Raw genomic sequence first — 27,433 nt, forward strand, 5'->3', positions numbered from 1 at the left:
CCGCGTCCCCACTGACTGGGTGACAGCGCTGGTGAATGCCGATCGATGGATCTCAGCTCCACTGAGCATGTCACAGCCTGCGTCAGTGCGCTCGACTCACTGGGAGGAGGAGACTCTGTGTTGTATTGTGGGTGTTGTAGTCCTGGACTAACGCGTTTCGGCTCATAGGTCTTTGTCAAGGACTGTTGAAGGTTATATTTCTGCCAATGCTTTATCTAAAGCAGGGGTGGCCAAACCAGTCCTCGAGATTTACCAATGTCCACGTTTCCCAAATCACCTAGCTGGTGTACAGCTGTAATCCTTACTAACTATCACATGTTCAAACAGGCTCCATTCATTCCTACTATAGATCCACAGGTTGCCTGAGAAACATGAACTGCTGGTAGATCTTGAGGACAGGTTTGGCCACCCCTGATTTAAAGTGTATTGAGTTGTACATCACTGAAATACTGCAGCAAAGACCGCTTTGGTGTGATTCGGGCCTGCTACACCAGGTACCACACATGTAGTCACAACCCTTTAACCATCAAACATGCTACATTTGACTGTTTACCCATTTCACACACAGCCAAACAGTTTTTTTCCCCCTATGCACACTCTCTAAATAGGGCTGTAAATAATCATATTGGAATACAGTGATCTTTTTAACTGTCCCCATCACATTTTAATGAATGTTCTCGACACTTACAGATGTGTCTTTGTTTTGCACCATGAATGCCGCAGCAAAGAATGTGGGGAGCACAATTATGCATGCACCCGCTGCCCATCAACGAATATGGGGAACAGGTGGATGTATTATTGCAGCATATGCATGTGGTACATTGCTGAGGCAATAAATACAAAGTACACATTTGTATGTGTATTAATAACCTTTCAACAGGCAATGTCACAACCAGCTATAACAAACAAAACTGGCCATGAAGTAGGAAGGAGCTTCGGGTCACAAGTGATGCCTGCATGAGGGGTCACCGCTAATATTCAGTATATTGTGGGAACTTATTGTATATGGTGATCCACGCTCTTCAATCTCTATAGTAAAAGCTATAGAACACTGCATTTATTGCTAATGTGACAAGGAATCGCATACACTGAATATAGATAAAGTCTGTGGGTGAGATTTAATAGGATGAGAGATTCAGAAAGAGAGATTTGGTAAGAAATCTCCAGGGTTTTTTTAAAGCGGCAATCATTTACACTGCTAAACCAGTTTGATTTTGAAGTGTAAATGATTGCCACTTTAAAAAAAAAAAAACTGGAGATTTCTTCCCAAGTCTCTCACTTTCTGAATCTCTCATCCTATTAAATCTCAACATTTGTCTTTAAAACCTGCTCTAAAACCTGGACTAGATCTTCTTGGTACTCAATCTACCTATCTAATCACTCTTTCAGTGTTCTCTTATCTGATTCTACCTCCTCCTCGCTACCTCTGTCATTTGGAGTACCACAAGGCTCAGTCTTAGGTCCTCTGCTTTTCTCAATCTATACCTTCTCTCGTGGCAAACTAATCAACTCTTTTGGATCATCTGTACGCTGATGATACTCATCTATTTATCCTCCCCAGAATTGTCACCATCAGTATTATCTCTTAATGTTTTTCTGCCTTTTCATCTTGGATGTCATCTCACCACCTCAAAATCAACATTTCCAAAACAGAATTAATTATATTCCCACCAGCCAAGAGTAGTTACCAACCTGATATCTCTATCGTTGTCGAACACAAAAATCAATCCTACTCCACAAGCTGCCTAGGGGTCATCCTCAACTCTGAACTGTCCTTTATTCCTTACATTCAATCTGTCTCTCTAAATCATGTTACATGCATCTAAAAAACATAAAAAATGTGTCCGTACCTTCCACAAAACAATGCAAAAACTCTAATCCATGCACTCATATCACGCATTAATTATTGCAATAGTCTCCTTACCGGTCTTCCTAAGAAAAGACTCTCACCACTACAATCCATTTTGAATGCAGCTGCGAGGCTGATCTTGAAGGCTAGATGTTCATCGTCTGCTGATCCGCTCTGTCAGCCCCTCCATTGGTTGCCTGTATATTACCACATTCAATATAAAATGCTTCTACTTACATACAAAACCATTACTCTGACTACACCGATTTATTTCTTTGCTTATCTCAAAATATATCCCACCCAACCTATCCGATCTGCGTCTCCCATCCACACTCATTACTCGCTTCCACTTGCAGGATTTTTGTCGGGCAGCACCCACCCTATGGAATGCCCTTAAATGCACATTAAGACTCTCCTCTAGCCTCCAATATTTCAAGCATTCCCTGAAAACTCAGCTCTTCAGGCAAGCCTATCATATTCCGGAACACCCACGCAACCTAATTCATATCTAATTGCATCCCACCAGGCTGTCTTGTAATCTGGTGGGACTGCCATGCTGTGGAATTGTATCCTTATGTATCCCTCCTATTATCCCTATAGATTGTAAGCTTGGAAGCAGGGCCCTCCTACCTCTATATTAGTTTGTATGTACCTAGTTTGTTTAATCACTGTTAATTCCAATTGTAAAGCGCAACGGAATATGCTGCGCTATATAAGAAACTGTAAATAAATTACTCTCATGTGGAAATATGCTGTCCCTGCTACACTTTTTTTGTGTCTGAGCTGGGGAAGCTTCCTCTCAAACCCCAGCAGCTGTTAGAAGTCAGTGTTATTTCAGACACTGGAATTGGAAAGCACTTTCTGTTTAGGAGGTTCTTTAATCCTATTTCCAGTAACTATTACTTAGAGCGCTGTCCTTTGAGTAGTGCTGTGATTGGATTTACAACTCCATATTTAGCTTATATAAATCTGCGGTTTATGTTTTAGCCATTGTGGGGTATTCAATGCCGCAGCGAGCGGCCGGCGAGGGGGTTAAACAGTGAGGATTGCAGAAAACCAGCGATCCTCGCTGTTTAACCCCCGCGCCGGCCGCTCGCTCTATTCAACCTTCTGGGGAAATCCTCGCCATCACAGGATGGCGAGAGTTCCCCAAAACAGCGAGACCCGCTGCTGCTGCAGAAAACTCGCTGTTTTTAGCCACGGGTCTCGCTGCTTCTGGAGCCGCATACGCCAATTGGCGGATGCGGAGGCTGTGTTGAATGCTGTCAGGGTGAGTGGTGACAGCAAGCAGGAAGCCCTGCTCGCTGTCACCACTCGCAAACAGCATTGAATACCTGCCATTGTATTTTCTGTGCAGATGCCGTAACTTGCAAAATGTTCAGTTTTTGGTGGTAATGAGGATAAGGCAGCAGTCATACTGTACCTGATATAGTAACCATCTAACAGATCTGTGTAATCTGTGACTGTTCTGGATACATGTTGCTAGAGTTTCTCCACAGAAGCCAGCACCAGTCCTACAGTATGTTATTTTAATTTACAATTATTGCTTTATAAATGTTTTCTTAAGAGGATTACAGTATGCATCATATTCAATCTGCTGCGCTATATAAGAAACTGTAAATAAATATTATATGTGGGTAAATAGTTGATTACATAGATCTACCCTTAACGTTGCATAAATCAGCCTCTTTAAGTTATTCCTTACACCGCCATGCCTGCACAGCATAAAAACACATCTCCCTCTGTTCTACATTAATGGTAGGCTTGCCATAATAACCCTTGAACCCGAGGTGCCTGTGATTTACACTGAAGCTGTGGTCGATATAAAAGCAGACATGTAGCCAGACACAGAACCTTTGTAAGTATGTGCCCTTGATTAAAGGGATAGGTAATTTATGAGCCACCCCCCACTACATACATACATACATACATACATACATACATACATACATACATACATACATACATACATACATACCTGTGCTATCATTATGTGGAATATACCACTTGAAACAAAAACATAGAATTCACTTCTAATTTTGGTTTGCTCCTAATCTTTTAATTCGATCACCAAGACTCCCATAATATAAAAAATAAATAAACCACAACAAGAAAGTAAATATCAGAGGATTTATACTCCGCTTTGAGGAAGAATTATTGGTACAATTTATATTCAAAAAACATCACAGCTTTCACGTGTCATGCCTGACAGATGATTTTGGAACTGGCTTGTGCCTTAGATGCTACCAATGTAAGCTGTAGAGCTCATTGTATACAATCAAACATAGACATTACATCACACATAAATAGTCAGGTTAAACAATAAACACACTTAGGGCCAGATGCACTAAGCTTCAAAAGTGATAAAAGGGAGAGTGTGCAAATGCCCCTTTCCCACTGCAGCTCTTAAACAGTAATTTGTCGGGGGTTTTTTTTGCCTTTTTAAACGGGTAGAGCTGCAGTGGGAAAGCTCCAGGTTGCTTTACCCGGTTAAAAATACCGGGTTTTTTTAAACGAGTAAAAAGCAGAGTTTTACCCGTTTAAAAGCCGTTTTTTTGGTAGTGGGAAAGGGGTACCCCTTTTACCCGTTAAAAAAAAAACCGGCATGGGGTCCCCCCCACTGCCGTAACCAGCACCAGGCTGAAAGAGCCGGGGCTGGTATTAAAAAGGAAACCCGACAAATAGGGGTTCCCTGATTATTTTTTTTTAAACCAGCCCCAGGGTTCGGGGCTGGTTCCCAAATTACGGGGGACAAAATGACTAGGGGTCCCCCGTATTTTAAGAACCAGCCCCAGGCCAAACCAGCCAGCAGGGTAATGCCACAGCCGGGGGACACTTATGATATAAGTTCCAGCGGCCAAAGCATTCATCCCTACTGACCAGTCAGCCTGGCCAGGGGCCCTGGGGGAGTGGGCCCCCCCCCAATGAAGGGGTCCCCCCCCCTCCAGGACTTACCACCTGACCAGGCTGAAGCCTGGTGCTGTCCCCGATGCCCCTGGGCGGTGGGCATCGGGCTGATGGAATGGTGTAAAAAAATAGAATAAAAACTATTGTCTTCTACTGTGGAACTATGAGTCCCAGCAAGCCTCCCCCGTAGGCTGGGACTTGGAGAACCACAAGTCCCAGCCTGCGGGGCATTAAAGGGCCCGCTGGCACTTGTAGTTCCACAGTAAAAGAAATAGTTAAATAAACACACTGACACACGTGAAAAATAAAAGTTTAATACATCCATTACACAAACACACTGATACTTGCCTATCTTGAGCCCGTAGGTAGCCTTCAGTCGGTGTCGGCATCCGGTGTCGGCATCCTCCTCCGGTGTCGACGCAATCCATAGGTGTAGCTGTGGAAGGAAACTATACTTACAAGTGTCCTCCGGCAAAGATCACGTCCTCTTCTTTCCATGTAGCATCCCCGGGACTTGGCAAAATAACAAACCGGCGAAACCCACGGACTGTGAGCAGGAGCCGCACGTGTGTTTGTTTACATCGTGCTCCCTCTATTCAATGTGGTTAAGACTCGCCAAAAGGCGAGCATTTTGCTTTTTGGAGAGCAAAATGCTCCGTCCAAGTCAAAAAAAGCACAAATTCGCCATAAAACAGGGCAAATTTTTCTCATTGAATACTCCCCTAATAATCTCCCTGGCTGCCACCGCTCCACTGCTCCACTGCTCCCTGCCGCGGACGCTCGTCCGCTGCAGGGGTTAAGACTCACCGCGAGTGGCGGCGAGTCTTAACCACATTGAATAGAGGGAGCAGGAGTGGCAGCGAGCACTCCGGAACAGGGCGAGTGCATGGAGAGAGAAAAAATCTCTCGCCATGCACGGCAAATTTTTTTCATTGAATACTGCCCTCTGTGTGTCTCTCTCTCTCTCTCTCTCTCTCTCTCTCTCTCTCTCTCTCTCTCTCTCTCTCTCTCTCTCTCTCTCTCTCTCTCTCTCTCTCAAACAGTTAATGAACTATAGACTGGTTAGTTAATATGTACCAATAAACTACCATCTAAGAAAGAACTTTGTTTTTACAACACCCCATAAAATCTGTTATTTATGTTTTTTTTTTTTATTATTATTTTTTTGTGCCATTCAGTGGGTACATATAGGCGATCCAGCACACAGCGACTGTTAAGTACAGGGCCTGGTCTAGTCATTTAGTAATCAGCAGGTGGATTATATGTGTAGGGCAAAATGACTCAGATCAGGTTATTCAGTGTGTCCCCACACACACAGGTGATAGGGCAACTGCCTGACTGGCTTATCCATTATTGGCTTGATCAGAAGACCAAATAGTGTGACAAAGATAGCATGTGTAATCAGTGCTGCTGCTTTCCATGTCAATATTACAACTTTGAACATGCTGCTTTCACATCATGTTTAAAGTTATATTACTGACCTGCTATTGCTATAGTCATGCGCCAGCATAATCAGTGTCTACATATGGCCATTCACCTAATGATTGTATCGTTATAGACATACAAGGTAAACCATAGAAACACAGATGCTCTAATCAGGCCTATCATCCTAACTGGAATAGGGAACAGCAGACACTGAAAGAGTATGGCTCACAACAATAGTGTGCCGAGTGTAGCAAGGCGCCCTGCCCGAAGCATGGCGAGCAGACTGGGTGCACCGATACGGTGTCCATGTCGACCTTTTTGATTTTCAACCTAATGACATGTCAACCTTAGTGTTGTCGACCCTATGATCCATACCTGGTTGGAGTGCTTGGGGGTAATCCATCACGGGGCCGCACATCACTATCGCCTCTACACATGGAGTGTTTGTCGGGTAATTTTCTAAGCGATCTAGCTGAATTAAGTCAGATATCTTACAAAATTACCCAACACCGCTACATGTGTAAGCCTCATTACTCATCTGCTCATTTCCTTTCATGGTTTTATCTGTTGGGAGAAGTTCTATTAACAGTAGAGTGTTTGCTTTTATAAGTGTTTTAATGGCGTTATTTATCTTCTCGCACAACATTTTCCATCAAACTCCTTTCTGGTCATTTTATTGCTAGTAATATGTTTCCTGTCTTTATAGAATGATTTGTTCAATACATAATGTTTTAGAACCTACAGTATGTGCATGTATGAAATAAAAGCATTTTAATCCTTCTTTGTATAACCCAGCCTGCAAACGCCAGGACTGCTGGAGTACATTCCTATTACCTGCTAACACACTACATTACTTTATGTGATCTCCTCACAGCTGGACTAGTTTTACTCTATATTGCTCTGATGCTGTGCTTTGTGTGTGTGTTCTAGGGAAAGAATGGATATAAAGACCCAGCAGTGATCGTTATGATTGTTGGGCCTTATTTATATAGCCTAGTTATGAAGTATTCTCAACAATATAGTCAACAAATGTATTGTAAAGCAGAGTTCCATGCTCCTACTTTGTCACTACCATTCTCCTGTAGCTTTGCCTTCACTGAGTTCACTTGCCTCAGTTACTACGATCTCTGCAGCTTTGGACAAAGTTTATGCCTGATACGAGGGAAGTCTATGTGAAGGATGAGGTACATAGTACAGCAGCAGCCTGCAGGAAAAGTGAACAACTGTTTTATCTGGCCTTGTCCTTGTGGTTAGGTTCCTAATGCAGCTTGTTTTTAGTTACATTCTAGTGAGACAGATATGTAAATGTATCCAAAACATTTGTGATCATCACACCATGTGTGAACTTTTAGGTTCAAAACGCATTGTGCGTAGATAATAATAATAATAATAATAATAATAATTTTATTTATATAGCGCTCTTTCTCCAATAGGACTCAAGGCGCTTAACAGATAGAATGAATATAATACAGTACAGAAAAGCTTTTCATAAACAATACTTAAGGGACTGAAGGAAACGCTTGAGTAAATAAGATCTTGAGTCTGTTTTTGAAGCATACTAGAGTGGGGGTCTCTCGAACTGTGCGGTAGATCACATGGTATAGGGTCCCGCTCGTACTTTCTGTACTAGTAGCGCATCACATGTGATCGATCTTGTACAGAACGTATAGAGTACAAAACCATGTGTGGGCACCTTAAGGCATGCATAAAATGGTGGATTCTACACAACGTTTTATGTCTATACCATGTGTCGGCGATGAATTGAAATATACTAGTACTGGAGGTGGTGGTGTGTATACTAAAGTTTTGTATCCATATCATCGACGTATTCACTGGTAACCGGATGGCTGATAGTGTTTAGGTCAACACCAAATGGTAGACCTGGTCAAAAGGTCAACATGAGCAATAGGTCAACATGGCCATGGTCAAACAGTGAAAAGGTCAACACGTTGTGGTTTTTTGTTTTCATACTTTCCAATCGACATGAACTCTGATTGGGTAAAGTGGGTCAAAGCATGGCGATCGAACTGGTATACTAATTTGGTGGTCTATGTGCTCAGTTAGACTTTGACACCCCCCAAAATTTGAAAAATTCATACAGTATCCAGTATCCAATGTCGACATTGAGCACATCAACCTTTTTTGGGTCTGTGAGCTTTCTACACTAAGATTACTTTAGTCGAGGCTCAATGAATGAAGCTCAAGTAGATGTGTTCATACATAAGCGTATGTCAGAGGTAGGAGCGTGGTTACCTTTAATACACAGTACCTATGGTTTGCGTATATGGATAAAGTTTAATAAAGGAACCTGCACATAGTGAAAAAAGGTGATGTTGCCCATAGCAACCAATCAGATTCTGTGTATCATTTATCTACTGAATCTAACAAATGACAGACTGAATTTGATTGGTTGCTATGGGCAACATAACCTATTTTCAGTTTTAGAAGCTGGACATATTGCTAAATACAGTATGTTTGGCATTGCAACATGATTTTATTTTTAGCAGGGGGCTGTCCACTTATGGCAGTGATGTTCAAATAGCAAAACTGTAGCTGGGCATGCTGGTATATGTGGTTCAACAGCTGGAGGGCCATAGGTTCCCCATCCGTGACTTAGGGGGACACATAATTATTGAGGAAAAATTTTGGACATGCTGTAAAGTTGATATACACCCCTTGCACGTCGCCAAAATAACCCAGGTAATTGCTGGGTTGCTGACATGTCAACCCAGGTTGAGGTTTAGTGTGAAAGCACCACTGCTAATAACTTTGATCAACCAACCAAGGTTATAAGAACAGTTAAACCCAGTTTGCCCTCTGTATAGGGAGAAACCCGGGTTTTAATGTGAAAGTGTTGGACCCGGCATCGAGATCCAGGTTTCAACCAGGCACAGTGATATGAAAGGGGTATTATATACAGTTATTATATATAATCTTTTAAATTATATGTACTGTACTATAGTGCCCCAAATTCAGATTAGCCCACACAGTAATGCCCACAATTCACATCATGCGATACAGTAGTGCTTCCATTTGGATTTCTCTTTAACCACTAAGAAATGTAAAGGAGTAAAAACCCCAGCAGACAAGTGTTTTTCCTTTAGCCGTGCTCCCTTCCTTTCCATAGACTAAAGCTAACATCCCTGGTCTGTGCAGAATATCAATATTTCACATGTGGGCTCTCCAGATGCTCGCATTCTGCTCATGACCTGTTCAATGCCGACAGCATTCAGTATGTCCGTATAAGTGACAGCATTGTTAATATTGACATTATGGAGGTGATTCAATAGTTTGTGCCAGATCTCCCTTCACAACAGTGCGAGTAATTGGACACCCATTTACTTTTGTGCATGTTAGTCTAGGGCTAGGCATAAAGTCGCTAAACCGCTGAAATTTGATAAAAAATTTAACTTTTAGCTAATTTCTGCTCGCCCTGGCCAGATCCAAGAGGCGCGACGGGTGGTCATTCCGGGCCCCCACACATTAGGGAACCCCACACACTGCCCCTAAATTCTGCACGCTGCTGGTATTGAAATCACAGCACATACTGCCAGTCACCTCTAAGTGACACCTGAACAGAGATCCAATAAAATCTGTACTGGAAATGTAATGAATATAACTTCTATTAATAGATCTCTAGAAAACATCTTGCATTTTACATGTTAGTCCTTTCAGTGTCGTCTTTAGTCCTAGCCTGCCTCCTGTAAATGTCACAATGTGATTTAAATATCTGATGGATGCATCGATGAGTCATTGTGTCTGCATGCTATAATTACTGCTGTTCTCACTGGGGAAAGCACTGTATCATACTGTACTGAACGTAGGGCTTTCCCTTCAAGCTCGGTCTTCACTTCCATGGCAACCTGATGCAGATGAGTCGGTTGCACTTCAAGGGTTAACTAGACATGCAGTGAGCTGGTGTAGCTGACAGTGGTTGCTTTTGATTTTGATTTATCTGTAAGCGGTCTGCAAAAATCAGATTCTTTGGTTTCAATTTAAAAAAGAAAGGCGTGTATACTAAATGTATATTCCAAGCCACCATTCCTTAATACCTTTGTGGTCCTCTATTCTTCATATTAGTTATGTTATATTTTTCGCTGAATGTGCATTTCCTTCATATGCATACAGCTTTGTGGTGTGAATAACAGAACATCGCTGCATATTTATTGGTTGTTTGGACTCTTGGACAATGATTAAAAGGCAAACGCTGCATCTCCCCTCCTGTGGAGGAAGTGCTTTGGGAGCATATGGCTGTTAGATGGCCAATTCAGGTGTCCCTACATTTGGCCCTGCACAACATTAGGGTTCTGTCTTTCCATCATTTTGTCGGGCTGGTAATTATTTGTGTATATCGAGCAAATAAAATGATTAAAATTAAGAAAATGGACCGTTTTATATACAATTCATAGAAAACCAGGTATGGGCACATATGGCTCTGAAATGTGTATCAGTAAAAACCGGACAGGCTCCATTCATTAATCTGACATTCTGGATTTTGTAGTGTCTGATCCAGGGGTGTCCCATCCAGCGCTTGTGACGCCTGTCCTCCAGGGAGAGGAGGAGGGAGAGAATAAAGCCTCACTGTATGGTTCGTAGATGGAGTAAAAACAGGAATGGTTCAGACCATGCAGGGAGGCAGTAATCTCCCCCTCCTCATGTCTCGGGTGAAAGCTCTCACAGGCACCCCCAAAGGAACAAACACTACAAGGTTTGGAATGCAGAGTTTGATGAAAGGAGCTGGCTGGTTTTTACTTAGTCATTTCAGATGGGACTGTCCCTCTAGGTTCATCATGTGTTTATTGGAGGATCTTAATACTTTGTTGTTGAATTTGGAGTAATGGGGAGTTGACTGCATGAAAAGTCTGGGTACATCCCTGCCATACTGTATGTGCTGAAGTATGCATTATGTGTTGTATAATAATAAGTAGAAAAATAAGTGTAACTCCCATAGGCAATGGAGTACACGTGTGACTGCAGCTCTTCCAAAGGAGCTTTGTGGTGCACCTGCTGCTGCAGAGTTAATCAGCTTGTCACTGTTGCCCTGCTAACACCTTGGGAACAGGTACTGCTCAGCCTATGCTGCAGTAAGCAACAGTGCACCTGGCACTGCTGGACTGTGAGATTGGACCCACCGTCCCTCATCGCACTTTAAAAAAAAAAAAAAATTAAGGGGAGTTGGGCACCAAATTCCTACTCGCCTCTAGGTGTCTGAGATGAAGTTACTGAGAGAGTTGTTCAGGCTGTGACAATATAGTGCAGACGTTTAAGGCCTTATGGTAGGATCTTCCTATTTGCATATTTGGCAAATGATCAATTAAAAAGAGGTTGTTGAATTATTCAAGCATTTGCAGATGCAGCATTTTACACAGCATTAATACACTCTTACATCATTTGAACAGAGGCAGTAATGATAACCATTTCCAGTGATGGCTAACCATGATACTCCTGTTGTTGAACTACACATCCCAGCATGCCCTGCTACAGTTTTACTCTTTGGTCATGCTAAAAATGGTGCAGGGCATGCTGGGATGTGTAGTTCAACAACAGCTGGAGTGTGTCAAGGTTAGCCGTCACCATAGGCGAATCTAGAATTATGGTAATGGGTGGTCCCAGAACCAGACATAACAGAAGGCGGACCTTTGCGCGGCGTAGCCGCGCGGCAAAAAGGGGGCGTGGCCTCATGGGAAGGAGGAGTGGTATCACAAAAAGGGGTGTGGTATTACACGTTAGACCATACACAGTAATGCCCATTACACATTTTAGCAAACTCCGTAATACCCATTACACATAAAGCCACACGCCGTAATGCCAATTACACATAAGGCCACACACCATAATGCCCATTACACATTGTGCCACACATCATGATGCCCATTACATACTATATAACAAACTGTAATGCCCATTACATATTTGCCACATAAGTGCTGCTTACCTACGTGCTCATTGCTAGGGGGTGCTTGCTTGATGGCACCATAGTACCCATTACACATGATGCCGCACACCATAGTACCTATTACACATAATGCCGCACACCATAGTACCCATTACACATGATGCCGCGCACACCATAGTACCCATTACACATGATGCTGCACACATAATGTCCCTTACACATGATGCTGCACACATAAGGCCGCTTAGACATGATGCTGCACACCGTAATGCCCCTTACACATTAAGCCACACATTATGCGTAATGCCCCCACATACCGCCACTTGTAGCGTCCCTTAAGCAATGCCCCCAAATGTGCCACCTACTGTAAATTTTTATATAAGCCTTCGCTGCTGCTGCAGGGAGAGATGGAGAGCGGTGCAGCTGCTTCTATGGGGAGAGGAGAGCACGCTCCCACTCCCCTCCTGGTGCCCCCTCTAGCCGAGTGGACATTTGAAATATTGTGCGTGCTGTTGTTGTGCATGACGTCGGGGGAGCACGCTGGGCGCCGGCACCACATGATTAAGGGGGGGGGGGCGGGCTGAGGTGAAAGCGGGGAGAAGAATTGGAGCGGAAGCTGCAGGGGTGACAGTCATTGACAGCTGGGCAGAGAGCAGGGGGCTGCCCGGCTGTATTCAGAGCACTGCAGGTCACGGCTGTTTGAAATAATACCCCTTTCACAGAAAATGCAGGGATTTACCTGGGAATATGGTCCCAGGATCATGCAGGGACATTCCCAGGCTGACCCCTTATACACCAGCCTAGTCCCTGCATTTTCTGGTGTGAGGGGGAGAGACAACCACTCCCCTCTCCCTACCCCCGTTTAACCAACCAGCTATATCTTCGGAACCAACTGACCCATTTACATGAGACCAGTATCATATTGAAGAACTTTTGAGTTGGCTTCAAATGCTTTTGGTCCCGTGAAACTGGGCTGTTTGGTTCCAGAGAAATCTGCCCTCAAAGAACATAAACAGTCATGAAATTACATTTAAGAAATGAAAAAAAAAAAACGGTTTAACCTCAATATCCCTGGAACCAATTAACCTATATGGATCCAGCCTGGTATCAGATTGAAGGCCCAGCGATTTGGGTTCGACTGAGATCAACCTCCAGCTTCAGTGATGCCGAAGGGGGAACTGGCAGCCGTTGAACTGGGTGGGGGTCGGAATTAGCGGGTCCCATGTTATCCTATAGGGAAAACGTTCCAGCTTTGCCTGGCCGTATCTCCGGTTCCTAGGAGGCTAGAGACATGGGGCTGGGCTCGTTGGAAAGCCCTGGTCCTCAGCTACAAAATGGGCTAATGGGTGGTCCTGTGCACCCCCGGACCACCCCCTAGATTCGCCTATGGCCGTCACTGCATTACACCGTCCGTGCTTCCCAACATAATGCACATACATGTGAACAATAGGTAATGTGTGATTGCTGAAATAGTGTACCTGGAGTGATTGATTGTATATGGGATTTCTAGTCAGATATTGGGTGCTTGTGCTGATGATATTTAAAGCATTACGCTTTGCTCTACTGTATGTACACATAAATAAATGATAAAATCAGGGTAGATGCTAGCCAGGCCATTGCATTAGGACATGACATTCTTGGAATGTACTTTTGCAGTCAGTGCCCTAATAAAGAAGAATCTCTGCTGCAGTGTAACATCTCTTCAGTGTTTAATGATAAATGTGTTAATATTTTCCAGGTGCACCAGAGACTTCCAACATGGCTGAGCCAAAAAGTAGCATTTTGCAGTGCAGCATCGCCCTCTGATGGTGAGTAGACTTATTGCTCTTTGCACAAAAGTAATACAAGCATAACACATTCGTTATACAAAAGGAGATTGACCAACATCTTTTTGAATGTAATACTATTTATTTGTGAATAAAAGCTGCACTAAAAACAGCACGGATTGGATGCCGGATATCTTTCCTACACACGGTCCAAACAATGGATAACATGACAATTATATGTAATATTATACGTTGCTCTACTACCCTACATAAATCATCCATGCATAATAAATCACTGTAATATAAAATACTAGAAACACATGGAACTTCAACACACAATAAAAGTGTGACATAAGAACCTAATGGAAGGCTATTCAGCCTAAAGATATGAGTAAAAAATAAAAGATACTTTCTATTGCTACAAATATAGAAAAGTAACCAGTGTCTGTGAAATAGTAAACAGAGACAAAGTATCCAGATAGGACACTACAGAGAACATACAGGTCGAATTGAACCCTGCAAATTTAGGACAGAGTTGAGCAGCGGTCATTCTTGTTTTAAATCTTATTTCTGCTCTTTATTTCCTTCTAATAAATTTTAATACTTCACCGATTTTATTCAAAAACTAATAAAGGTTAAATTTTATGTTCCATTTATTGACTTTAAGTGCATCTACATTATACTTCCTTTTCTTGTTTATGTATTATGTCTGTGACTAAGTAGTAGGTAGCACCTCCAACTGTCAAATTGTGGGAACACTATCCCATATAAATATCCGTATTAGAGGAGAAAAGAAAGTCGCGTTACTAAACAGACTGGTGCGGGTATCATCTTCCTCTTTTTTTCTATCCTTTTGAACGTGTTACTGACATGAAAAAGTTGACCTGAACAAAAGGTCGACAAGCAAGAGGTCAACAATGGAGAAGGTAGACATGGAAAAGGTCGACATACGTTTTCTCATGGGGCTTTTTTGTGTGTGTGGACACCATATAAGTATACCGCATCCCCTGGCATACAGTAGTTCTCTTCGCTCGCCATGCTTCTGGCAGATAATGCCCACATTTGGTTTAACCTAGATATAGTTGCATCCATTAGTGCATGCCGCACCTTCTGCACTCCACATAACCTCTCTTTAAGGTTTGTGCTGTCCAAATCTTACCCTGGTGAGGTATCTGTAATGGGAGCTACCTCTTTTATGTGAAGGGGTGTACACACTGGGCGATTTTGGCCAGGCAGGTTCGCCAGAATTGCCCCTATGCCTTTTCTAGTGCCATTGTTGACTATGCCAGTGATTGATTAGCATTCTTGAAGGTTGTTGAAGGGTAAATGCTCCCTGGAAATATATCTGGATGTCAAATATTACCTTAATTTCATGAATAAAAAAAAACTAGTCCACAATAATCCACTCATCCCAATAATATTTAAATTATTTCCTATGATAAGCCTCATGGCAGGAAAGCCAATGTTTACGATATTGTATATAGTCTAGTTTTCTAGTATAGTCCAAAATCGACCATAGTCAAAATCTCAAGTGGCCTCTCTGGACACAGCCACTACCGCATGTCACTGCTATACAACTAAATTGGTAGCGTGGTGTGTCTTTGATTTTTAGAGAAAGTGGGTACAAGAGGAGTTATTACACAATTACATTTCATCTGTTTACATTCAGATGCATTGAGTAGATGGCTGGCAGCAGTGGTGGCTCCAAAAGGAGGGGCTTCAACACAGTTTAAAATTCAAATACGGCAGCAAAACCAACTTCCAGTGAGTCCGTTTGGAATGGCAGTGGGTGCGGCTCCCGTATTTGAATTTTGAACTGTGCTGCAGCCCCATTACCCCCACCCCCTCTGAAATTGCCACTGGCTGACAGTCTGGTATTAGTATTGGCAAAAACTAAATAAATGAGTTTGGGAGTGGGGAAATTAAATTTACAGGTCATCTGCATACAAGTGGTATGGTTATATTCCTTATCCAAGAGGCGTTATAATAGAGATGTAGTGTGCTGTGGAATGTCTTTTTGGAGTACTTCAATAGAGGGCCATGCAAAAAATGAGTTTCCATGGATGGAAACCCTAAATTATTGGTCCAGTAAGTGTGATGGGAACTGGGAGACTGCAGTGCCACAGGGATTAGGGAGCAGTTACTGGTCAAGAGTGTTTAAAGGCAGAACTGAGAGGATAAAACTACATAAACCTCTTGATTGATAATGTAGAAACCTGTTGGAGGCATTAGTTAGATGAGAATGTTTCATTTGTAATGTGCTCAACTAGTTTTGAGGAGCCTGGGATTAGGCACTTGGTAGTCAGAGGTCAGTGATGATATATGAATGAAGTGTTCAAACCTTTTTTATTTGGCAGGATAGTAATACATAGGATAACACATATGCTTTAATTCTCCTCATTTTTTTTTTTATTTCCTCCCTTTTCTAGATGTCACTGTGGTTTACCAAAACGGATTGCCTGTGATAACCATTAACCTCCCGTCCCGGCAGGAGAAATGCCGATTCACTCTAAAGCCCATTTCAGATTCAGTCGGAGTATTTCTGCAGCAGCTCCAGGCAGAAGACCGAGGAATAGACAGGGTGGCAATTTACTCCACAGGTGTGTGTATACCAAGCTGGACCTGGCCTGTGCATTTCACCTCACTGCAGTCCAAGTGACTCCATCAGTGTGTGTTCATTATTCATTTTCATGGTTTCACTTATCTACACTGCACCTGGCTTAGCCTGTGTGCGGTACACCTACCACTGACATCCAACAACGTTCCCCCCTGTAAGCTGGTAGCCAATACAAAGTTCATAAGGTTAAATGTGGAACCAAAGAAGAAAAAAATATATGCACCAAATAGTTAAACAAAAGCATTCAGACATTTCTCATCACATTTCATTACAAAAATTGCAGACTGAAGCTTTAGAACGATGATCTATTATGTATGTAAAATAACATGGTTTTCTACTTTTCAGATGGATCACGAGTATCCTCTTCCACAGGGATAGAAGTTCTTCTATTAGATGACTTCAAACTGTCAATTAATGATAAAATGTACAATGTGCGACCACCAAGGCGAGGTATGGGAGCTTTCGAAGCTATATGTGTGACTGATCATGTTTTCCGATTGTCACTGAACACAGTTCAGCGCTGTAAGGCAATGTGATTTTGCAGGTAGTTGGGATGCTGGTAGTCGGGCTACTAATTGTTAATATTGTTCTGCTATATTTGGCACTTCTTGGGGGCTTGGGGTGTTTTCCCCATATTTTAGACACTGTCCCACATTGCAGACTGTTAAATAAACTTGAAAGCTTGGGATTGGATTCTAAGATGGTTGAATGGATAAGATCTTGGTTACAGGACAGAAAGCATAGAGTTGTAGTAAACGGAGAACAGTCAAAGGAGCATAACGTTACACGTGGAGTACCCCAAGGTTCTGTACTTGGACCAGTGCTTTTTAATATCTTTATTGGTGATATTGCAAATGGAATTGAGGGTAAAATGTGCCTTTTTGCAGATGACATAAAGGTATGCAACAGGGTAGACACACCAGGAGGGGTGAAACAATGATTGATGATCTAGGTCAGGGGTGGCCAAACCGGTACTCGAGATCTACCAACGGTTCACATTTTCCACATCACCTAGATGCTGCACAGCTGCAGTCATTACTAACTGTCACATTTTCAAACATGCTGCATTCATTCCTGCTGTAGATCCCCAGGTTGCCTGGAAAACATGCACCGTTGGTAGATCTTGAGGACAGGTTTGGCCACCCCTGATCTAGGTAGATTAGAGGAATGGTCAAGAGCATGGCAACTACAGTTTAATGCCAAAAAAATGCACTATAATGGAAACTACTGAGGAAGAGCGGGATCTAGGTGTCACTATTTCAGGGGACTTAAAGGCAGGTAGGCATCGTAACAAAGCAATGAAGAAGGCAAGTCAGATGCTTGGTTGCATAGGCAGAGGTATCAGCAGTAGAAAGAAAGAAAGAAGTAATAATGCCACTGTATAGGTCATTGGTAATACCTCACCTAGAGTATTGTGTTCAGTTCTGGAGGCCATATCTCCAGAAGGATATAAATACTTTAGACACTGTACAAAGAAGGGCAACTAAAATGGTGCATGGCCTACATCTCAAAACGTACCAGGAAAGACTAAAATATCTTAATATGTATACTATAGAGTAGAGAAGGGAAAGGGGGGACATGATAGAAACATTCAGATATATCAAGGGTTTTAACAAGGTACAGGTGGGAGAGACATTCTTCACAGGAAGAGGAGCAATAGAACAGGAGGACATGCACTGGAACTAGAGGGTGGAAGATTCAGGGGAACTTTGAGGAAAAATTACTTCACAAAAAGAGTAGTGGATAAGTGGAATAGCCTCCCATCAGAGGTGGTAGAGGCAAAAACAGTAGAGCAATTTAAACATGCTTGGGATAGGCATATTGATATCCTTACAAAAAAGTAAGGATAAAATATGGTTTGAGGTAACATGTTTAAAAAAGGGGCAGACTAGATAGGCCAAGTGGTTCTCATCTGCCGTCAAATTCTATGTTTCTAGACCCACTTTTCCCATGCTGTACATTGCAGAATTAGTGCGTGATATTGCAGCAGTTAGGAGAATTGCGGCCATGAAAATTGGTTGCGATGTGTACAGTATTTAAGTTGATGATTTTCTCTCCCAACTGCCCCATAGAGTAGCCAAGGTAGCTTTTCCATTATGTATATAGTCCTACTATTAGACCCTCTGCTGCTTGTTATAAAATGGAAGCGTCTGTTTTGTTTTAAGGTGTTTTGTATCTAATCTGTTTTTTTGTGTGTTTGTTTTTTAATTGGGCTCAAGTGAAATATTGGCTACTTACTGTATTTAAATGCATTTTTAATTCAGAAGTAGTTCATATAACCATTCAGGATTATTGTATTTAGGCTTTTTGACAACCCAACGTTCCACTCAGATTTCTTTTGCTAATCTCAGATTCATTTTAATGGTTAGTTGATTGACCTGTCCTGAATTTGCCCAAATATTTATAGTTTGTTAGTGGACATGGACGTGTGTGTGTTTTTTTTTAATTAAGTCTTTTGAAGCTAACTGTAATTCCCACCCTCAATTTTTAAAAACGCCTGTCCCTATTCTGCACTTTCACAATCACCCCAATAAAGCTGATTGAAAACTTCCAATTGCCAAATTAATCATTAGAGGTGGTGGTGGGGTTTCCTGGGGTGCTGAATGAAGTTCCGACATTTTAAATTTAAAATAATGATTAGCCAACTTTTCAACTGCTTTGGGACTGCAAGAGAAAATCTGCTTTAAATCTTGTAGAAAGTACCACAGCAAGTTGATAAAATGCAGGCAAATTTTAAAAAAATTGTGCGTTAATTGAATATGCCCCATTGTGGGTCCTATTTTTTATGTTATTAAAATAGCTTATATTGCATATCGATTAACTGGGTAAAACCAGATAAAATCCTACATAAAATGTACTTTTTTTGCCTGTTTCCATTCCTAATATATATTTTTTAAATTCATCAGCAATGCTAGAATATTGCCCTGAAATTGAGTCCCACAGATTACAGAGAATGCATATAATGCAAAAGTCCAAACCGTTACAATAAGACAAACACTGATTTTTGTTTTTATTCCCCCTATTTTTCCTTATAATAGCATTTACAAACATGCTAGCAGCTAATTGCTCAGACCTCTCCTCTTGTTCAATACAGGTTAAAACACCCGTACAGTACTTAACATTTATTAACGGAGAAGTACGGTACTTGATATGAAAGGTGGGCCCCTTCATTGTGTGTTGCTCAGAACCGTATCAATGTTTATGAAATAAGTAAAGACTCAATTGCAAAAACTGTTAGTTGTCAGTCACTGGAGCGATACTCCTAATTAATACCTTTGACGCGTTTCGTCTCTAATTGAGGCTTTTTTGCAGAAATTAAATCTTGTTCATACTTGGTTTCAATTCATGGAGGCAGTCTACTTAATTAGGTTGCAGCTGTGTTGTCCCACAGCTCTCTGATTTGTATGAATCATTTTCTAACTGAATATACAAACAGAATTTTTTTTTAAATCAAACTAAAATATTCATTTAATATACTCCATTTCAAGCAAGTAATTTTCAAATTATAAAGTCAGAAATCACCAGTATGAAATATTTCCCTGGTACTATCTGCTCATCAGCATGTTAAAGAAGTGTGCTAAAATGAGCAACCTAGTCAGAGTAGCAATATTTATATGTATCTCACGCCCTTCACAGTTTCTCCAACCGATATAACCATAAATTCCACAATTATCTGCTTGACATAATAATAATAATACCGTTTAGTCTCTCCATACTTCTAAATTAATACAGTGAAAGTACTGAGCTTTCCTTTTATTTATATATTTTTTAAATACGTTCTTGAGTACCAAGCAAATTGTCAGCAATAATCCTAAATGTATATTCTAAAGCCACAATCAATTGCTGTAAAATAAATCTAAAAACCCTTATATAAATGGCATGTTTAATGTCTTAAATCAGAATTATCAGTAAAGATTTTTTTTTTCCATTTTTAATATGACAGGCAATATCTGTATTACTTCAGATGGCATAAATGTTATCAGATCTTATTAGACATATATAATTATGTGTTAAACATTTTTAGAACATCCATAATCTTAGGTTCAAATGGGTATGGATCATTAGGTCACCAGCATTATGGCCGAGAACCATTAGGTGGACATGCAGGAAGGTTGACATGGTCATTAGGTCGAAGGTCGACAGTGAAAAAATAGACATTGGTGTGTTTGTTTGTTTTTTTGCCGGAATGTCAACACAGTCAACGTATGCTAAAACATAGCAGTGTCCCCTCGCATGGATCACTGTGCTCGCCATGCTTACGGGCACTCTTATTTTATTTTATTCTCCCACCACGACCTAGTGGATGGTAGGGCATTAAATACCGCCTGTTGGCACATGTCGTGCCGACATGGACACCTAAATGTAGCACCGCGTCCCCTCACATGGCTTACTACACTCAGCACACTATTTTATTCACCCACCACACCCTAGTGGATGGTAGGGCATGAAATACCATATGTTGCCACATTTTGGCTCAAAAAACAGTAAAAAAAAAAAAAAAAAACCTTGTCTGCCTAATGACCCTGTTGACCTTCCTGCATGTTGACCTAATGCCTGTCGACCATCATGCTGGTGACCTAATGACCGTATGCTGTTCAAACGGAGCCTTTAGTATTGAGATATATCAAACCCTTAATGAGTACTCCTTTCACGCCAGTCTTGTCCAACCTAAAAGCATGTATGTTATTGAACACGCTGCAAGTTAGACCCTGGTTTTTGATGGGTGGTACCTATTGCCAGCGTTTGGATATTGCTTCCATGTAGGCCCCTTTGACACAAACTGCAACATCCCAGGTCAGGGGCTCTGTGCAATTGGGGAGGGGGGAATTTTGTAATTGATGTAACAGCATTTAAACTGAACATATATATATATATATATATATATATATATATATATATATATATATATATATATATATATATATATATATATATATATATATATATATATATATATATATATATATATTGCATAATTTAAGACTGTTGCCATTAGCGCTTTATGTAAACCAGATTGTTTTGTTTTTTTATACGTTAAGACCTTTTATGCCATGAAGATGCAACGACCATGAATGACCTAAAGTCTCTTGTACAGCAGTTGTACAGTTCTATTCGTGTTGATGAACACCAGCTCAACAAAGAGAGAGAGCTGTATGGTCGGCTAGAGGTCCTCCGGGAGCAGCTAGAACCACTGGAGAAGGTACAGTATAAACACTTAAGAATATTTTGGTAGTTTCTTCTTTCTGCAGTATTTCGGCTTCTAGTAACAACCCATTCAAAATGTATATATTACTCCATATGATGGCTTGAGAAAAATGTTCATTAAAGCATTGAAATGTTGCTACTAAACCAATGAATAGAGTCCCAAGTCCAGAGTGCTGGTCTATGCAAGACCGCACAGTAGAGTGAGGCTAATAGAGAGTTCCCAGCAAGTGTTTTTATTGTTACGTGTGTCTGTGTGTGTCTGTGTGTGTCTGTGTGTGTCTGTGTGTGTCTGTGTGTGTGTGTGTATATATATATATATTTATGTGTATGTATGTATGTATGTGTGTGTGTGTGTGTGTGTGTGTGTGTGTGTGTGTGTGTGTGTGTATAATATATATTTATATATATATATATATATTCTCTAATGCATGGGTCCTCAAACTGCGGCCCTCCAGATGTTGTGAAACTACAAATCCCAGCATGCCTTGCCACAGTTTTGCTATAAGGGAGTGTTAAAACTGTGGCAAGGCATGCTGGGATTTGTAGTTTCACAACATCTGGAGGGCCGCACTTTGAGGACCCATGCTCTAATGTAATTAGTCTTGTATTGCACACTTTCCATCAGTTTTGCATCTTTATTTGCTTATAGTAGGCTAGGTACTTAGGATTGCTATATTTGTAGCAAATGAATTGGCATAAAGCTTGCAGATAAGCATGGTACGGGTCACTTGTATCGGACCTGTCTTTTTATCTTGGCTTTTTTGCCCTTTCTTCAATTTTGCATCTAAAGCCTATACGCACCAGAGGATATAGTAAAATATATAGTTCAGAAAAAGCCTTCTGAGCAATATCTTTTATAATCTAGTGTGCGCATCAATAACGCACCCCCCCCCCCTTTCCTCACTCCCTCGTCTGAACATGTACAGACGAGGGAGGACCTTATTAATGTAGGTCATGCTGCAGCATGGCAGGGGCAAATGCAGCTTTTTCAGAAGGGGGTTTCCAGAGAGGGGCAGAGCAAAGCACGGAGATGGACACTTAGGTGACCCAGTATATGCCGGGTCAGTTAAAGTATTATAGATAGATCAAATGTATATAAATAATAATACTAATTATATATAAATATATGTGTGTGTGTGTGTGTGTGTGTGTGTGTGTATAATGTCCAGTATAGAGCAGCACATCCTCAACAAATAATGATAATTGTGGTGCCATCCACAGACCCCTGTGGGGGCTTCAAACATCCACCAGACGGCGGCACTCGACACAATAAGGTACAGGAAACCAGCAGTGCTTGCCAATGTTTCAAACCTAATTTATTGGTTCTTCAGGACATAAAATACATTACACACAAGAAAGTACGGAGTATTACCTGTTAGTATGCTTTCCTCTACTCCACCATGGCAGCCACACATATGGGTTTTCCTCCACTTAGGTAGATATCTGGAAAGGGAAACAAGAACAACCAAGAAAATAGACACTGCCCCCTATATAAGGATTGCCCCTTCTTGGCTCTGTGTCTTAATTATACAGCTTTCCAACATAAACTAGACAATACTACATCAATGGGCTGGGAAAAATGCTGCCATGGTGGAGTAGAGGAAAGCGTACTAACAGGTAATAATCCGTACTTTCCTCTACCTCCCCATGGCAGCCACATATTTGTAATACCATAGCAGTATATTCAACAGGGTGGGAAAAAGAAAGCAACAAAATAATAATATTCAGAAATAACAGTAACAACTGAAAGGATACAAGGTTATCTTCACCTCCTTCATTCTTCTTTTTCTCTCTTCCTTTTTTTTTTTTTTTTATATATAACCGCACTGAGAATCTTCCTCCCCAGTTTAGCATCACTGGAGGCTCCGATATCTACTCTGTAGTGTTTTGAAAAGGTGTTAGCCGAAGCCCAGCATGCCGCTTTGCAGAGGTTCCTCTATGGAGGCTGCTCCCTTTTCTGCCCATGATGCGGCAACTGCTCTAGTTGAATGGTACTTCCATTTCCCTTATCTTATATGCCTCGGCTATACATTCTTTCAGCCACCTGGCTAGTGTGGCTTTTGAAGCACCCAGGCCCTTGTTCTTTCCTTCCGTTACCACAAAATGTCTCTGACTTCCTCCAGCTTTCCACTCTTTGATGATAAATTATTAGCGCTCTCTTAACATCCAAAATATGGAATCTCCTTTCTTTCTCATTTACTGGGTTAGCACAGAACGCTGGTAGTACTATCTGTTGGTTGATGTGAAACTGAGACACTACTTTTGGGAGGAAATGTGGATTCATTCTCAACACCACTTTATTCTCAAAGAAATTGAGGAACGGCTCCTCTGCCCAGAAGGCCTGTAGCTCCGATACTCTCCCCGGGTGTCAGCGTCTGCTTTTGTTGCTATGGTGATGCGTATACAAAGCCTGATCATATTGCAGATTACCAGCGTCAGCACTTGTTACTATGGAGATGTTTATACAACATACATCAGTGCTGCAATATTCTTATAATACACAATTCTAAGTGAGTGCCATTGTGGGAATCTAGTAGATATAAAACACCTAAAGAAAGTGAAAAAGACATACGAATAATAAACAAAAAATACAAAAGAATGTATATAAATATACACCTTTTAAAACAGATGCCATATGTATCTGACTGATAAGTATATACTAGACCACAGGTCTTCAACCTGTGGCCCTCCAGATGTTGTGGAACTACATGTCCCAGCATGCCCTTATAGGAAAAAATGTGGCAATGCATGTTGGAACATGTAGTTTCACAACATCTGGAGGGCCACAGGTTGAAGACCCATGTACTAGACCAGTGTTTTTCAACCACTGTGCCGTGGCACACTAGTGTGCCTTGAGCTGTTCTGAAGTGTGCCCCCAGATTTCGAAATGCCCAACCCAGTTTACAGCAATCACCAGTTCAACTGTTATTTACTGGTCTCTACTTTTTATGTAAAGGGCCAATGTATTTTATTTTGTTACCAGTGTGTTTGTTTTTTATATGGGGGCCAATAGGTTTGTTTTTTTCCTGTGCGGGCCAATGTGTTTTGCCCTGTGGGGATCTCATGGTGTGCATTGGCAATTTTAAAATCGTATTTAGTGTGCCGCAAGGTAAAAAGGTTGAAAATCACTGTACTAGACTATCAAATCGGTACACAAAGGGACAAGTATTCTTAACAACTGATTGAGACTCTTAGAAAATATCAGGAAATGATATTTATATGAAAAATTACAAAAAACAATGCAACCCTTTACTCTCATTCAACCCTCTAAGGGAGAGAGTATTAAAATGGCGAATCCACTGGGATTCGCATTTCAGCAGTAATTTTGAATGATAACCTCCCCGAGGTGTAATGGGGATATGATCCTCAGGGAGGTAATTGTTCAAATTTACTGCTGAAATGCGGGACTAGGGGATCAGAGTTCAGGCGGCAGAGCAATCTGCCAACGAGAATATAAAACTACATACCAGGTGTGTGGAGCTGGAGCAGTAACCAGCTGCTGGAAGGTTGATATCTCTGGTTCTGGGAAAAGTAAAGACAAGCTACTAGTGTCCATCAAAGGGGGAGAGTCCCAGCTTTTGAAATATACCCTCAGAAAAACGCTAAGTCAGACAGAACCTGAAATATCTGACTGGGAAGAGCAATTAACAGGCTTGGATGGGGACCACTGCTTTGAAGTCAGATATCTCCGGTTCCCAAGGGCCGATTTTTAAAATTCTTGTACCCATGGAAATAGGGGACCCTCAGCTTTCAGCCTAGGACTCCTGGGGGGTTTCTGGGTACTAACCCCTCCCCCCTCTCTCTGTGTGCGCCACTGCATGGTTCCCGTTTCCTCCATCGATCCCTCCTGGCACCGGCAAGTGTGTGTGCACTTTGGGATGCTTGCACCCCACCGGGTACTCATGTCACCAATATTGGCATTTGTGGAGATCGGTTAGTGTGTATGGGGGCTTTAGTTTGCTTATAGTACACTAGATACTTAGGAATAGTATATTGCAACTAGCAGGTAGTAAAAGTCCATTGCGCACCAAATGGTGGAGTTTGATAGGTGTATGTCACATTAAAATATGCAGAATGCTCTATTATAAGATGGTGAGATAGTGAGAGATAGTGAGAGATAGTGACAGAGAGTGATAGAGAGTGTATATTTTGTGTCTGCTACCCCCCCTTTTTGGGGGTGCAGGTTTTTTAGTGTCCTAGAGTGATAGATAGTGAGAGATAGTGAGAGATAGTGAGAGATAGTGAGAGATAGTGAGAGATAGTGAGAGATAGTGAGAGATAGTGAGAGATAGTGAGAGATAGTGAGAGATAGTGAGAGATAGTGACAGAGAGTGATAGAGAGTGACAGAGAGTGCTAAATTTTGTGTCTGCTGCCCCCGCCTTTTGTGCTGATCACTATATCTGAGGTGATCAGCAACTTTTTTGGGGGTGCAGAGGTTTTTTTTTTTTTATATATACCTGTCAGTTGCACTGTCAGTTGCACCAAAGGTTGTGCACCTGCTGCACCTCACTGGTAATCAGTGTCGCATCACTGATCACCTTTTTTTTTTTTGTGAGTGCTGTGGGGTCTTTTTTTAATTTTTTTTTTACACACACTGTGATTTTGTGGGTGTCCTGTGGCCACTGTGCGCTGATCAGTGACGTACATCACTGATCAGCTTTTTCGGCACAGGGTTGATCTATTTTTTTTTTTTTTTTGATCAAATTCCTGTTGCCTTTGAGCGCTGTTCAGTGACAGACGTTACTGACCAACATCTGTGCTCAATTTTTGGCGCAGGACCTTTTTTTTTTTTTTTTTTTAACCCCTTCAATTTTTTATTTTTAACCCCTTCATTTTTTTTTTTTTTTTATTGGTATAAAGTATTTTTTTTTTTTCTGCACTACATACACACTACATATCCCCCGGGTTGAAATAAAGTTTGTACCCCCCCCTACACTATACACGTGTTGAAACATTTCACTACCAGTAACACAAAAATAAAAATGGCATCCCAAATGTCCTCCCAAATGTCCTCCCAAATGTCATCACAGTCATCCAGAAGAATGTATTCAGCGGAGGAGGCATATGCCCTGCTTGCTTCTGACTCTGACACAGCCAGTGATGCAAGCGGGGAATTTGAAGGATTCGCCTTAAGCTCCTCTGATGATGAGGGACCCCCTCAAAGACGCCCCCGTAGAGCAGCTGAGACCCCCCCCCCCCAACAATTGATCTCGTATGGACCCCACCACCAGACAATTTTGAGCCCCAGGTTCCTGAGTTTTTGGCCATGCCAGGAATCCAATTTGATTCCACAGGTCTCAGAGAAATTGACTTTTTCAAATTTATTTTTCTCTGATGATTTTGTAAATTTAATGGTGGACCAAACTAATTTATATGCCCAGCAGTTTATTGCTCAAAACCCCACGTCATCATTTGCTAGGTGGACCCCTGTAGATGCAGTAGAGATGATGACGTTTTGGGGTCTGGTGTTTCATATGGGCATAGTAAAAAAGCCAGAAATTAGGCAATATTGGAGTACAGATGTTCTGTACAGTACTCCATTTTACCGTATGGCCATGACCCGGACTCGATTTGAGACAATTCTTAAATTTATACATTACACCGATAATGCACAGTGCCCACCCAGAGATGATCCCACCTTTGACCGGCTATTCAAAGTCAGGCCGGTCATTGATCATTTCAGTGCCAAATTTGAAGAGGTGTACATCCCTGAAAAATTTATTTGTAAAGGAAGGGTTAAATTCCGCCAGTACCTTCCCAGTAAGAG

General features: G+C 41.5%; 1 protein-coding gene across 1 annotated transcript in view; it reads left to right on the top strand.

Moving 5' to 3' along the window:
• The window catches only part of MCU (mitochondrial calcium uniporter), a 126,535-nt gene that overhangs the window by 87,590 nt on the left and 11,512 nt on the right, over positions 1–27,433 (top strand). Inside the window, exons 2-5 of the mRNA XM_083148444.1 lie at positions 13,816–13,885; positions 16,273–16,443; positions 16,806–16,910; positions 21,500–21,660. Of these exons, the coding sequence (XP_083004570.1) occupies positions 13,816–13,885; positions 16,273–16,443; positions 16,806–16,910; positions 21,500–21,660 (507 nt within the window). The remainder of the gene's footprint in view (positions 1–13,815; positions 13,886–16,272; positions 16,444–16,805; positions 16,911–21,499; positions 21,661–27,433) is intronic.

The sequence above is a fragment of the Crinia signifera genome, chromosome 6 (assembly GCF_055691185.1).
Source record: "Crinia signifera chromosome 6, ASM5569118v1, whole genome shotgun sequence".
Lineage (NCBI taxonomy): Eukaryota > Metazoa > Chordata > Amphibia > Anura > Myobatrachidae > Crinia > Crinia signifera.